The sequence below is a fragment of the Equus asinus genome, chromosome 21 (assembly GCF_041296235.1).
Source record: "Equus asinus isolate D_3611 breed Donkey chromosome 21, EquAss-T2T_v2, whole genome shotgun sequence".
In the NCBI taxonomy this organism is placed as follows: domain Eukaryota; kingdom Metazoa; phylum Chordata; class Mammalia; order Perissodactyla; family Equidae; genus Equus; species Equus asinus.
This window is the reverse complement of record NC_091810.1, coordinates 47,810,316-47,824,948: the sequence shown is the minus strand read 5'-3', so window position 1 is coordinate 47,824,948 and position 14,633 is coordinate 47,810,316. Positions and strand designations below refer to the sequence as shown.

The 14,633-nt window shown below is 51.5% G+C and overlaps 2 protein-coding genes across 4 annotated transcripts in view; one reads left to right on the top strand and one right to left on the bottom strand.

Annotated features, from left to right (window-relative positions):
- Positions 1-2,314: 2,314 nt before the first annotated feature.
- On the top strand, positions 2,315-8,478 carry RBM15B (RNA binding motif protein 15B). The gene has a single exon (XM_070493013.1). The coding sequence runs from the start codon at positions 2,455-2,457 to the stop codon at positions 5,146-5,148; it is 2,694 nt and encodes an 897-aa protein (XP_070349114.1). The 5' UTR covers positions 2,315-2,454; the 3' UTR covers positions 5,149-8,478.
- A 613-nt stretch (positions 8,479-9,091) lies between these two features.
- Positions 9,092-14,633, bottom strand: part of DCAF1 (DDB1 and CUL4 associated factor 1) — a 73,753-nt gene continuing 68,211 nt past the window's right edge. For all 3 annotated transcript variants that reach the window (XM_014840545.3, XM_070493012.1, XM_070493011.1), the window contains exon 24: positions 9,092-10,058. In XM_014840545.3, coding sequence (XP_014696031.3) covers positions 10,000-10,058 — 59 coding nt within the window. In that variant the 3' untranslated portion in view covers positions 9,092-9,999. The remainder of the gene's footprint in view (positions 10,059-14,633) is intronic.

Genomic DNA, 14,633 nt, shown 5'->3' with positions numbered 1-14,633 from the left:
CTTGGAGAATTAAAGTGAATACTCAAACAGGGTTTTACCTCTGATGAAGATCCCACCGGTTTATGCGTCGCAGTTTACAAAGAGTTTTCAGGTATATTCACATTTGTCCCTCAACTGCCAGTGCTGAAGATACCAGGGCTGGACCAGGGGCTGAGGCCTGTGGGGTTGTGCAGGACTCGGGGGAGCCTGGGAGAAGGCTGGGCTTGATACCCAACCCTGCAGTGACTGTCTCACCCACAGGAGGGGCTGGAGGCTGCACAGCTTCTTGCTAAGCGCAGGAGATTGAGTCTGATGTACAAGGGAGGGGCTTACCTCGGGGCTCGGTACCAGCAGCACAGGGCGTGTTGACTGTGGTTTTCTGGGATGATGACTTCAATAACTGTATGTTGAGTGCTGTCATATTTCTAAAGATGCTTGGCCTGGCTACCTCCACCAAACACTGTCCAAATCTGGCCACCTACTCACTCATCTGAGTTTGTGGTCTAGTGTTAGTCTCAAGCCTCTGATGCCTAACTGGGGTTTTCTAAGACTGGCAGGAGTCGGTTTGCACAAAAAGCCAGTGAGAGGCTGCCTTTTGCCTTTTTTACCCAAGGTAAGTCTAACAGTTGAGGTCCTGAGGGTTTGTCCCCAGAGTCTGGTTGTTAGTTGCTCTCTGTGGGGTTGGTGCTTGGGAAACCCAGTTGTCAGCGTGAGCTGCGGCTTGATGGAGACACCTCTGCTCCTTGGGCCTGCAGACACCACCTGAAAGGAAGGACTAAGAAGCAGTGCTTTCCGAGGAATTGCTCTGACCTCAGATCACATCATTTGTGCAGTTCCTAAATTCAGTGCCTATGGAAGGGACCGCACAGCCCACTGTGGAGTCTGGTAATGCTTGGCGGCAGCAGTCCCACATTTTGCACCTCTGCAGCACTATTTCTGAGGAAAGCAAGAAGGTTGAACCACTTCGCAGGCCAAGACTTTCCCATTTGGGGGAATTGGACGGGCTGTTAAGATCTGACAAGTACAGTGTCCTAAACTGAAAGGTGCTGGGAAAATCCATGGCTGGAGCCGGAAGGCTTAGGAGATGGAGCTGTCTCAGCTTACAACCCTAGTCTATGTTCCCATGGCGCCCATGTCCTCCAGGCCACGCGGAACAGGGCAACAGGGAAAACAGCCCAACTACTACTGCTCTAGGGCTGACTCCCAAGGTTATCTACGGAGAGGTTAACTCCCTTATTTCTGGAAACAGATTTCAAGAGGTCGTGCAATGTTACTGGTGTATTTTCTAAGACCTCTCCCCTTGCACCTGCCTTAGTTGCTTCAGGAGCTGCTTTCTGCTTGTGGGAGGAGGGAAGAGCTATGGTGCGCTTTTCCCCATCCCACGGTTTCTGTGGCTGACGCTGGGTCAAGTTCTGCGATGCTCTAGCAACTCTCCCTGAAGAAAGCAAGCTTCCCCAAGGGGCCTGGGAACCTGGGCAGGATTCCCCCTCGCCCCACTTCACCTCACTTCCGAAGAAGAGGTGCTGCCTCTGGAGGTGGATAGGAGGGCACCGGGCACCGAAAGGTAAGTGTGTCAAGCTGTGGGAACTGCTGGGTTTGGCTTTCTGTTCGTCCTTGGCTCCGTGGCCCTGCCCTTAACAGCCCGCTGTCTGCTTGGATGCCCATAGCAGAGAGTGGGGCCCCGTGGGGCCAAGGAGCCTATTCCCATCCATAAACTGCAGATTTGTTGTCTCAGGTTTCTCTGCTTGGGCCTGGACGGGTCTTGTCTTGTGTATGCGTAGTCATGGTCCTCATGGCCTTTCAGGGGACTGCTGCAAATGAACCTGAACCAGAGGATGCCCGGACGGGACCTAGGGAGCGGTGTGCTTCTGTGCTCCGGATTGTCAACCCCAGACTCCGGTCAGGAGGTGCCCTGGCCGAAGGATGGGAGTCACCCAAGCCTAGTCCTGGAATTGGGGGGATACCACGTAAAGAGGCCGCTGGGTCAAGGCCCGGGACCGGGGCACCCAAGGACACTCCCTGCCATTCCTGTTCCATCAGCGTGGATCCCTGCCAGGAGTGGCAGGCCTGGGTCCCGCCCAGCCTGCTAGAGTCATGGACGGTGCGAGCCAGCCCGCATCTCTAGAGGGCTCCGATCTCTCCGCGTAGCTGAGGCCGCGCGGTGGCGCCAGAGCTCACCGCTGGGCCGCGCTTGCCCGCCTGCTGTGGGGTCACGTGGCGCGGGGCGGCGCAGTCCGATGACGTACGCGCAGCGCCCTTCTCGCCCCGTCTGCCGCGGGGTCACGTGGCGCGGCCGGCGCAGCTAGATAACGCGACGCCCGGCCCCTGGTCGCTGCTCCCGCCCCGCCCCGCCGCTACCGCGCCGAGTCCTTTTGTCCAAGATGGCGGCGCCGGGGGCGCTGCCTCTTCAGCCGCCGCCGCCGCCGCCGCTGTGAGGGGCCTGCGGGCCGCCCGCCCGCCCGCCGCGCCGGCGCCATGAAGAGGCAGAGCGAGCGAGACTCGAGCCCGAGCGGGCGCGGCTCGTCATCGTCGGCCAAGCGGCCGCGAGAGCGCGAACGGGAGGCGGAGGCGGGCGGGCGGCGGGCGGCGCACAAGGCCTCGGGCGGCGCCAAGCACCCCGTTCCAACGCGGACCCGCGACAAACCCCGCGGTACCGGGGGCGGCGGGGGTGGGCATCGCGACGGCCGCGGCGCCGGGGACGCGAATCACCGTGTGAGCAGCGGCCGCTCCTCGGGCTCGGGCGCTGGCGGCGGGGGACGCGGCGGCAAGGCCTCGGGGGACCCGGGCGCCTCAGGTGCTTCGCCCCGCGCATCTCCTCTGCCGCCACCGCTGCCGCCGCCCGGGGCCGAGCCCGCGGGTCCCGGTTCGTCAGCGGCCGCGCCCGAGTACAAGACGCTGCTCATCAGCAGCCTGAGCCCTGCGCTGCCCGCCGAGCACCTCGAGGACCGGCTTTTCCATCAGTTCAAGCGCTTCGGAGAGATCAGCCTGCGCCTGTCGCACACGCCTGAGCTGGGCCGCGTGGCCTACGTGAACTTCCGGCACCCGCAGGACGCGCGCGAGGCCCGCCAGCACGCTCTAGCCCGCCAGCTGCTGCTCTACGACCGCCCGCTCAAGGTGGAGCCCGTGTACCTGCGCGGCGGCGGCGGCGGCGGCGGCGGCGGCGGGAGCAGCCGGCGAAGCAGCAGCAGCAGCGCCGCCGCCTCCACGCCGCCCCCCGGGCCACCCGCACCCACCGACCCGCTGGGCTACCTGCCGCTGCACGGCGGCTACCAGTACAAGCAGCGCTCGCTGTCCCCTGTGGCCGCCCCGCCACTGCGGGAGCCCCGCGCCCGCCACGCCGCTGCAGCCTTTGCCCTCGATGCCGCCGCTGCCGCCGCCGCCGTAGGACTATCTCGGGAGCGGGCCCTGGACTACTACGGGCTGTACGACGACCGCGGGCGTCCCTACGGCTACCCCGCCGTGTGTGAGGAGGACCTGATGCCTGAGGACGACCAGCGGGCCACGCGCAACCTCTTTATCGGGAACTTGGATCATAGTGTGTCTGAGGTGGAGCTGCGACGGGCCTTCGAGAAGTACGGCATCATTGAGGAGGTGGTCATCAAGAGACCTGCCCGTGGCCAGGGCGGGGCATATGCCTTCCTCAAGTTCCAGAACCTGGACATGGCCCACAGGGCCAAGGTGGCCATGTCGGGCCGGGTGATTGGCCGCAACCCCATTAAAATAGGCTATGGCAAGGCCAACCCCACCACTCGCCTCTGGGTGGGTGGCCTGGGACCTAACACCTCATTGGCGGCTCTGGCCCGGGAGTTTGATCGCTTTGGGAGCATTCGGACCATTGATCATGTCAAAGGAGATAGTTTTGCCTACATCCAGTATGAGAGCTTGGACGCAGCCCAGGCTGCTTGTGCTAAAATGAGGGGCTTTCCCTTGGGCGGTCCAGACCGCAGATTGCGCGTGGATTTTGCCAAAGCAGAGGAGACTCGGTATCCCCAGCAGTACCAGCCCTCACCCCTTCCTGTGCATTACGAGCTTCTCCCAGATGGATATACCCGGCACCGAAACCTGGATGCGGACTTGCGGGTGCGGGATAGGACCCCCCCACACCTCTTGTACTCAGACCGAGACCGGACCTTTTTGGAAGGGGACTGGACCAGCCCCAGTAAAAGCTCTGACCGCCGAAACAGCCTGGAGGGCTACAGCCGCTCAGTGCGCAGCCGGAGTGGTGAGCGCTGGGGAGGAGATGGGGACCGGGCCCTACCCAAGCCCTGGGAGGAGAGGCGGAAGCGGAGGAGCCTTTCCAGTGACCGCGGGAGGACAACCCACTCCCCTTACGAGGAACGGACCAGGACCAAGGGTGGTGGGCAGCAGGCAGACCGAGGCTCTGACCGCACCCCTGAGCGCAGCCGCAAGGAAAACCACTCCAGTGAAGGGACCAAGGAGTTGAGCAGCAACTCCCTCAGCAACAGCAGACATGTTGCTGAGGAGCGGAGCCACCACCACCACCATGAAGTTCCAGATTCTTCCCACGGGAAGAAGACACGAGAGAGCGAGCGCAATCATCGGACCACTGAGGCTGAGCCCAAGGCTCTTGAAGAGCCAAAACACGAGACCAAAAAGCTCAAGAATCTTTCAGAGTATGCCCAGACACTGCAGCTGGGTTGGAATGGGCTTCTAGTGTTGAAAAACAGCTGCTTCCCAACATCTATGCACATCCTAGAGGGGGATCAGGGGGTTATCAGCGGTCTCCTCAAAGACCACACTTCTGGGAGTAAGCTGACCCAGCTGAAGATTGCCCAGCGCCTTCGACTGGACCAACCCAAGCTCGACGAGGTCACACGGCGCATCAAGCAGGGGAGCCCGAATGGCTATGCGGTGCTCCTAGCCACCCAGGCAACTCCCAGTGGGCCTAGCACTGAGGGGATGCCCTCGGTGGAGCCAGGCCTACAGAGGCGGCTTCTCAGGAACCTAGTCTCCTACTTGAAACAGAAGCAGGCAGCAGGGGTGATCAGCCTGCCGGTGGGGGGGTCCAAGGGCAGAGACAGCACAGGCATGCTCTATGCCTTCCCGCCCTGTGACTTTTCACAGCAGTACCTCCAGTCAGCACTAAGGACATTGGGCAAGCTAGAAGAAGAACACATGGTGATAGTGATAGTAAGAGACACTGCCTAGCCCAAACCTGTCTTTTCCAGCTCCATGTTTGTGTCACAAAAGCAGTTATTTTAAAATCTGATCTTCCCCCCTGCCCCCATCCTATCCCCTTGGTTTGAATTCTCTGCTGGGTTATTTTGGTTCATTTGGTGGGTGACCAAAGTCCTGTTCCCCACCAAAACTAAGGTCTTAGGTTTTGGGGTGTTTTTTTTTTACAGCGATGAGAAGGGAATCCTGTCATGTTGATTTCTAGTGTACAAGATACTGTCTGCTGTGTTCTGTATTTTTTTATTTTTTGACTAATTGTATGGAAAGTTGTCAGTAAAGCCTTTGTCAGAGGATGGATTTTTAATCCTGTTCAGAGTCCTGGTTTAATCAAGTTTTTCCTCAATGGAAGCGTTCCCCCCCTGCATGTACAAAAATGCTGTATGTCACCTTTCCAGCACTGGTATATCTCAGAGTCCTGCTCCACTGATGGCTCTCAGCCCCTCAGCTTTCTGGGCTAAGTCAGAACTGTGTTCACATTTGTTGTTCATCTTGAAAGCAAGTAGGCTTCAATTTGGGCTCTGGATCCTGCCATACCAACCCGAGCAGAGCCCATGCAAAGGAAAGGGGTGAGGCTAAGGTCTGTAGCCAGCAGCTGTGGCACTTTTTGGTTTGTCATCCTGCCCCAAACAACTTGTGTGTCCATCAGTTTGAGCTGTAGATACTGGACAAAGCACCCAATATTAAGGCCTTTTTGAAAGCAGGAAGCCTAGCAGTTGTGTGGTCTTGTAGTCATGGGAGGAGCAGTGCAATATTAGTGCCAGGGGTCTTGGTGCCACGGATCCGTGTGGGCTCCCTCTCTCATTCTGCCTCCCTTCTAGCCTTAATGCAGCGGCTCTGGGATACTCAGTTGGAGCCAGAGCTGCCTCAGGCTCCCGGGGACACTGGAGGCCAAATCCTGGAATGGAGGGCGGGAGACAGCTTTCCTTGGTTAATTCTTGAACTTTGCCTGGTGTTTGTGAATTCTGGCTCTGCCTTTGGTTGGTCGGGGCTGATGTGTCAATGGAGTGGGCTAGTGCCCAGTCGCTAGAGCTTTGTGGGGAACACTGAATCCCGGACTGAAGAATTTTTGCAATGCTGCATGGGAGTGCAGCGGGTTAGGAAGATGTTCTTTTTAACTGACATGACTGTTTCCCAGGTGCAGGGTGAAAACATGTGCCTAGGCCTCTCGCCCTGATACTGAGGAGGTGGAGACCACTGTGATGTAGGTGCTTCTGTGGGCAAGCGAGGTCACACTCACTAAGGTGTTGGGTAGTGCTAGAGCTGTAAACTGTTGAAGCCACGCAGGGGAGGAAATGTGGAAGCATCCTCAACCTGGGAGAGAAGGATGGCTTGAAGGGGCCTTAAATTCTGTCCACACTTGTCTCTAATAAGGTAGTATGGGCAGCATTGGCAAATAAAGCCAGCAGTGTCAGGGACCAGGGAGGGAAACCAGAGTCATACAGCAATTGTCACCATAGAACACAGCCCAAACACCTTTCTTCAAGGTGTTTGTGTGGCAGCTGGATGTTCTAAGAGGATTTCAGGGCTGAGGGAGAACAGAAGCTTCAGTGAGAGAAATGAGCCCCCAAATGACCAAGAACTCCAAGTTCTGTTGGCCATGCCATCCTCTCTCCAGGTCTGGTCCACTAGCCCAACTGGCATCAGGCTGCTGTGCACGTGACAGCTGGATGTTTTGAGAGAGAGAATTCATGAGGTGGAGGCTGGGCTCACTGCAGACTACATGGAGAATATACACTTCTCCACAGGACAGTGAAGAGTGTCTTTTCGAGACCTTGGAGATTTAAAATGAACAGCAGAAGGTGCCTGGGGAAGTCCTGCTCACTGGGCTTCAGCTGGTGCTCATGAGAGAAACAAGATGTTTGTAACAGAAACATCAACACAAGGAAGTGTTAAATGTGTTTGTTTGTCTGTTTGTACCTGAACTGTGGCCACGACCGCCAGGTATCTAAGCAGGTTCGTTGGGGTGGGGGGGGGACAGGAGGCAGCTGGTACTGCCAGAAGCAGGAGTGGGCCTCCTCTTATTTAGAGCAAACGAGGTAGGGGTGGCTTGAAGGCACGTTGTTGCAGGGTTTCCTGCAAATGTTCAACAAATGCCTAGGTCACAGGCCAGAGCTGCCGTGCCGTGTGAAGTCCAAAACTCCCCTGGGCTGTTTCTTCATAGAGTGGGTGCTCAGAATAACATGCCTCCTAGCTATCCCAGACAGAAACCTGCTAGAAAATCTGGTTGGAGAAGACACTTCAACCCTTGCCTTGTCCACCCTTCTTCAGGGATAGGTGCTCTCTGGCCCTAAGAAGAGCTACAGAGTTTTGGTGAAGAAACACAGACCACTGTGTGGCCTTCCTCCTCCTCTTCCTTGAACCCTCTTCTCAACCACTTCCTTCCTTTGGCTCTTAAGACACAGCAAGTTCTGTGACCTTCTCTCAGAAAGGCCTTGGCGAGCACTAGTGAGGGTAGGTCAGGTGGTCAAGGCCCCGGTTAATTTATGAGACTGCCCTCAGAGAGAAAACTATTTAACTAGGTGTCCAGTGCCTCCAACTTGCATTTTAGGTCCTGTCTGAGGTATCAAAGGCAAAAACCAACCTAAGGCGAAATTTGTCTCATTGGTGGTTTGCTGTTGTTCTACATGTTTCTGCCTAAGTGACTCAGATCTTGAGCCCTAGTAGAATAAGAAAGAGGGCTCATGTTTCCTTAGCCTCTTAGTGTTCTTCCCTAAGGGTATGTTGTCCCGTCAACCAGAATTCTGCTTTCCTATTGGAGGTCCCCATTTCCCCCCGAGACCTGTGGGTGCTCCCAAGAGCTCCTGGCAGAGTTCAGGGAGACCAGTGGCTCAGCTAATGACTAGTATAGCGCTTTTACTACTTCTTGACTTTTAACCTGTTTTCTTCTAATGTATTCAGCACCAGCAGTCAAGACTATTCCACTGGGTAGGTGTTAGCAACCCACTTAAGCCGAGGCATGAAGCAACTTAAGAGCTGAGATCTCTGCTCTCTAAGAGGACCAAGAGGTACCTGTAACACAGGTCCACTTCATTGTGTGAGATAAACTGTATGGTGCTCCGAAGCCCAGCAGGGCTTTACCAGCCCCTAGTGAGTTTTAGCCGTCTTGTCTCACCTGTTTACTGCACAACCAAATTTGTCCCTTTTTCTCTCAGCAAGGGGAGAAAAGTCTTTTTAGCTATTATAATGCCTATATAGTAGAAACCAAGAAGCTGTTACTTAGGCAAACTCAAAGGAAGAAAGACTAGGGTCTCCTATTTATTATGGGAAGGAAAGGGGGTGAGAAGGGGTGGGGTGAACGAAAAGGTAAGAGCACCTGGTACTTTCCCTGTAGCAGTAGCACTTTAACCACAGGCCAGTTTTAGAGGCCTGTGAAGTGTCTGCCAACCCGGCCTGACCAAGCCCCAGCTGCCCCTAAACTGCCAAAACTGAAGAACTGCTCAAGTCCGCTGTTACACTCCCTTTCAGGAAACAGTAATGACAGTCACTCAACTTCAGGTATAGCCAAAATGCTTTCACTCCTTAGCTCTGCCAGCTCGTTCCTTCAAAACGTCTTAGGAACCCTAACTTTCTGACTCCACCAAATCTGTACTCTGGAGCTGCATTCTTGATTCAGAACCTGGGGATAGAGAGATGGGTCCACAGTGGACAATGCCCTGAGCGCCTCCCTCCACCCGCTGTGTGGTACTCTTACAAAAACAGATACTCCCTCTGGGGGAGAGCTGCAGACCAGGGTTAGACACTGTGACTAAGCTGCTTTCCTCCCCAGAGTGCTTTATTTGGGCAGAACGTGTTCTCACCACCGTCCTGGACTGCCTCTCTTGGAAGGCGTCTTCTCTAGTGCCTGGCTAGAGCTGCAACAAAAGGGACAGACCCCACTTTGGTAAAAGAGAATAGGGAAAGGCCATAAACAAACAAAGACAGACTTGTAGTTTATTTTGTATTTTTTTTAAATAAATACACTTTACATTAAAGAAAAAGGCCTTTGATTTGTAATTTCCACATTGGGGAGAAAGGGAAGAAAAAAAGATTTTGAAAAACTGAATCACAAAGAAAAATAGAGGGAGTGAACCTATATCCTAAGTTCCCTCAACTCCACAAAACCAATATCCACAGCGACCTTGCTGCCCCTAAACCATGAAGGTGGGCGAATCTAGGCATTTACTCAGCAAATAAGCAGTGCCTTCCTCCCCACCTCTGGCATGAAGAAAAACAAATTGACCTGACAGCATATGAGGCAACAAAACAGGTTAAAAAATCATATATTATATTTATAATAAAATATTCTTAATCCTTATCAATTTAAGAAACCACGATTTTCCTTTTCATTTAAATACGTATGTAAAAATGCCTCTGTATTGTTCTTTAGACATCATTTTCTTCCATAGAAAATGAAGTGCAGGGACAAGAGACCTGGTGGATATAAGTTCATACCCTCAGTTATAAATGCCTGTTTTTTTTTTTTTAAGTTTTATAAAAAACTACTTCTTGTTCTTTAAGTAAAGAACATTATACAAAGAAAATATATTGTGAAATAACCCCAGAGACATGTTTGTTTTTTTTTTCCCTTGAGGAAAGATATGTCCATCCTACGAGAAGGGGGAAGCAGAATAGGGCCTAACCTCTGTTGTCTTTCTTGTGGTTGTTATTGTTTTTGGAAGGACCCTCAGAGTCCAATGAGATTCTCTAAAGCCATAATCCTCTGAATGCAGGGCATGCAATTCCTTAAAAGACAGACAGCCCTGGGAGAAAGGGAAGGGAAGGTGTTCTGAATTCATTTGACTGTTTCTCGCCTGCCAAGAATCGCTTCCATGTGGTGATGGCTCCTCACTCATTCAGAGATAAGATGATGTCATCTTCCAAATCAGAGTTGTCAGAGCTGTCGGCTGAAAGGTAAGAAAAGGGAGAGACTAGATTATGCACTAGGCTTATAGGAAGCTTTCAGGAAGGAAGCACCTGCATACAACATACATTTATGCCTGAGCAAGGCTAATTACCAGTTTTCAGAAAGAAGAAAACACATCAATTAACTCCTTGGAGCTGGCTCTGGAGAATATACTTGTTGTTGGCAACAGTGGTCACCCCCGGGACCTCTTGCTCTCTTACCTTTCAAAGGGGCTGGATGCAGTGCCCTCTGCTTCCTAGAGGTTCTTCCTGCCTGGGAGGCCCTAAAGGAACCAGGCTAGCCCTCTCTGAAGCTTCCACCCATGACCCCTGAATGGCTGCAAAGGGGCAGGGTGAGGGGAGCAATGAGTGAGCCCCCACAGCCCTTTGCCTCTGGAGTCCTTCAGTGATGAGTACAGGTTTGCCTCACCCCAAGGACCACTAAAAGGGTAGGCTGAGCCCCATCAAAAGTGAGATTTATCTTTCCTTAAACTCCTTAGCCTCTCTCTTCTCAGAAGACCTCTTAAAGGCAGAGATAGTCAACCTAGGATTCATTCCTCTGCAATTTCTGAATATAATCTGCAGGGAACAAATTCCCAAAAAGGTACTGGCCAGCTTGCAGCAATACCAGAGAAAGAGAGCCTAGAAACTCTAGGCTAGAGGCCAGCAGGGAATAAGTATGATGCCCTGGAAGGTGGCAGTATGTCTGGCACACAAGGAGCCCTCTGCTTGACCATCTGCCTTCTTGGGCAGTGAACAGACCACATTAACACCCCTGGAAAGACCTATCAAGGGGTGAAACTGTCAGTAGCAAAAGGAACCCTCAAAGTGAGGTAAACATGCCATGTCAAAAATGGAGAGAAACAGAGTACCTAGCTGACAAGGACTCTAATATTTGCTGAGTGACAGTAAGGGAAAGGTCTTAGTGCCCATTTTGATTCTCACAGCTCAGAAAGCTGTGAAATGATTTTAACAAGGTCATCAGGGAAGTGAGCAGACAGAGCAATGCTGAGCTGGAGCCCTGCAAATGCCCATAGGCTCTGGGGTTCTCACATAGAGAGGGACAGGCACTGGTTCCGAAGAATCTCTCATCAGCCTTTCCCAAGGATACACAAGACAATCAACTCTCAGGAAAGCTGAGGAAGAACAATACATGTTCCCAAACCTTCCTTCATTCACTGCAATCTCCTTTAGGAAGACAACTGAAGTGAGTAAAGTAAAACCAAGAAAAGCGTGGCTGTGATACAAGAAAGTCCTGAGGGTAAACAAAAGAAATGGCTGGAAAAACCAGTGTTCCTGGGTCTAAAAGGGTGCAAGCATGGCCTGACTCTATTGGTGAGGAGTAGGGAAAACAGGATGGAGAGATCGAAGAACCAATACCTGACACAGCTGAACCAAAGAGCCTCATCAACTTCCTTGCTGCAAGAGCTCCAGGAGGAAGTGCCAGCAGGGAAGAGTAGGGCCTGCTGCCCAGAGCCAAGCACTGCACTGTGTGCCGGGCCCGTGGTAGACCTTCGAAGAATCCTCCAGTGCTCACGTGATCTAAGATCCAACAATGCCAAACCCACCTACCTGAGACCTGTCTGATCATCAGCTGTATAGCTAACAATCTTAACAACTCTGCTTCACATCTAAGGACTGTAAATGCAGCTGGACGAGGATCATAGCACAATCTTCTTTAAGCAAATAACCGTCAGGAGCAGAGTTTGAGAGAGAACCTTCAGGGCTTGGGCACTGACTCCTCTCCTGGTGGTCAGGTGGCAGGACTCCTTTCTCTACCTTTCTTAGGCTTTTCTCATCCTCCAAGTGTTGAAGAGATCCAATCCCAGATGCTAGTCAGGACCTCTCTTTCTGAAAGGCCCTCTGAGGCAAAGACAGTCCAGATATAATCAATCCCTGCAATGTTTAATCTGTTGCTCTACAACATACAGGCCTTTTGGGGAGGCAGAACAGAGAAACACCAAGACCTGAGAATCAAGGTGTTTCTCTTTGTAGGGCTGGGGTTCTGCATGTGGAATCAATCACTGGCTATCCAGGGAATCCAAGGCCTATACAAAGTTATGTGGGGGCACATGGATGTGGTTTTCTATGGCCACGATGATTTTCATCATATCCTAAAAGGGCTCCATAAGCCCAAAAAGGTTAAGAGCTACTGCTCTAGAGGATTAGTGTGAGGCAAAACACCGGCAAACCAAGAGTACAGAGAATGCTCCCTTTGCTCTGTTGTGAGCTGCTGTGGGCCTCTATAAAACAGAGGAAGAGCTTGGAGTACACGCCACAGATGCCACCTTTACATCACCACCTTGGTTCTACAACCCAAACTGAAATGTCCTCAAGTTATCATCTATTACAGCATTTCACATCATAAATATTCCCACCAAGTTCAAGTAAAATTCATTCTTATTGCTAATAGAATTAAAGTTTTCCAGATTACCTATTAGGCTTAAAAGAAGGAACTTCCTAAGCAGTTAAAGACTAATAATTTTACAGGCCAAATACAAATTTAGTGGCTTTATATTCAAATTAAGAATGGAATAATTAGTGATACTCTCTTATGTCAGGGGCACCACCACCTGCTGCTCCCCTAGTCTACCTTACTACTCGTAGTTGAAGGAAAATACAACCTGTGCCCTATGTGTCACTATTCACAGAAGACAGAAAGGATCAGGAAAACTTGCCCTTTTATTCCTATCAATACTGTCATGTGTCCCCTGCCCCTTAGTCCCTCTTACCTGGCTCTCTGACCATGGCTAGGGACTAAGGCAAGTCCTTCTCCACTGAATCACCTCAACCTCCAAGTATGGAAAAATGGAAGCTGGTACACAGCAGATGGGCAGATTTAAGGCACTCCCTCCCAGCGCCCCCCAGAGCTTCCTCAAAATACAACTTTGGCAGGAGGACTTATGTAAAAAAGACAGTCTCCTCTAAGCAAACTGCCTTCTATCTTGAGGGCTAGAAGCACATATAAGATTTATCCCAAAGAAAATGGATTCAGATAACTGTGGAATAGGAGAATCTTTCATATATATGCTTAAATATATACTGCCACCCACCCTCCCCTACCATACACACACATACTCTTTCTCCTACCACCAATGATTATAAAAACCAGGAATCTGCCATGAAGAGGCTTGGCATTTGTTGGGCCTAGGCCAGCACAACAGAATTTTCTGTAATGATGCAAATGTTCTATATCTGTGCTGTTCAATATGGTAGCCACATGTGGCTACCGAGCACTTGAAATGTGAGCATGAAAATGAGGAAGTAAATTTTTAACTGAATTAAAATTTTAATGGCCACATGTGGCTAGCAACTTCCATATTAGGCATAATACCTACCGTGGTTGTGAGAATGCTGGCTGGGTTAGCTACAAGAAAAATAGTTGGGTATCACAGGGATTACTCCCTAACCAGGCAGGGCAGCACTAGGAAGAAGCAGGACCACAGCAAGCATGAGTTTGTCAACAGTGACACATATCACAGTGATGCCAAATAAGTCTTCTTGAAACACACAGAGTACAGCTGCAGAACTAGCAGACTCTTAGAACTATTATTAGTTGATTTATTTAGGATTTGTTAGCATAGTCAGGAGACAACATGACTTCAGAAATCTTCTTCTTCATAACTTAGAATAAGAAAGATTTAAAAAAAGGAACAAAACAGAAGCTAAGAGAAACATCGTCCCCTGGCCTTTAAGAGCAATTAGGCAAAAGCAGACAGGAAAGGGCTCCTCCATGAGAGGGCTTTTATTGTTTCGTAACTTCAGAAAGGAGCAGGCACAGCACCCCATTAGCAGCTGCCTCTGACAATTCCAGCTCTGCCCTTCGGGAAGAACTACACTTTGGCTTTCCATTCTAAGGCTAATCCTCTAAGGCAGGGGTCAATAAACTACAGCCCATGGGCCAAATCATGCCCATCACCTACTTTTGTAAATAAAGTTTTTTGTTTCTGTTTTTGTTTTTTGAGGAAGATTAGCCCTGAGCTAACATCTGCTGCCAATCCTCCTGTTTTTGCTGAGGAAGACTGGCCCTGAGCTAACATCAGTGCCCATCTTCCTCTACTTTATATGTGGGATGCCTGCCACAGCATGGCTTGACAAACAGTGCATAGGTCCACACCCAGGGTCTGAACTGGCGAACCCCGGGCTGCCAAAGCAGAACATGTGAACTTAACCACTGCACCACCAGGCTGGCGCCATAAATAAAGTTTTATTAGAACACAGCCACAATCATTAATTTACATCTCGTCTCTGGCTGCTTTCATACTACAACAGCTGAGGTGAGTAGCTGCAACAGAGACCATATGGCCCACAAAGCATAAGATATTTACTGTCCGGCCTTTACAGAAAAAGTTTGCCAACCTCTGTTTTAAAGATAAGAGGTAACAGCCATTTGGTTATATAGTCTGATGACAGAGCAGATGATCAGGGACGTGAAACTGCTTTTCCTCAAGAGGCTAGAGTGGCCAATCTACACTTCTGGGGCACAGAACCCTGGTGTGGCTTGCCTGCTGGGCTGGCACAGGGAAGGGACCTTTCTCTGGGTACCAAGGCTCAGGCTTATGGTTGGCCCTAGACTT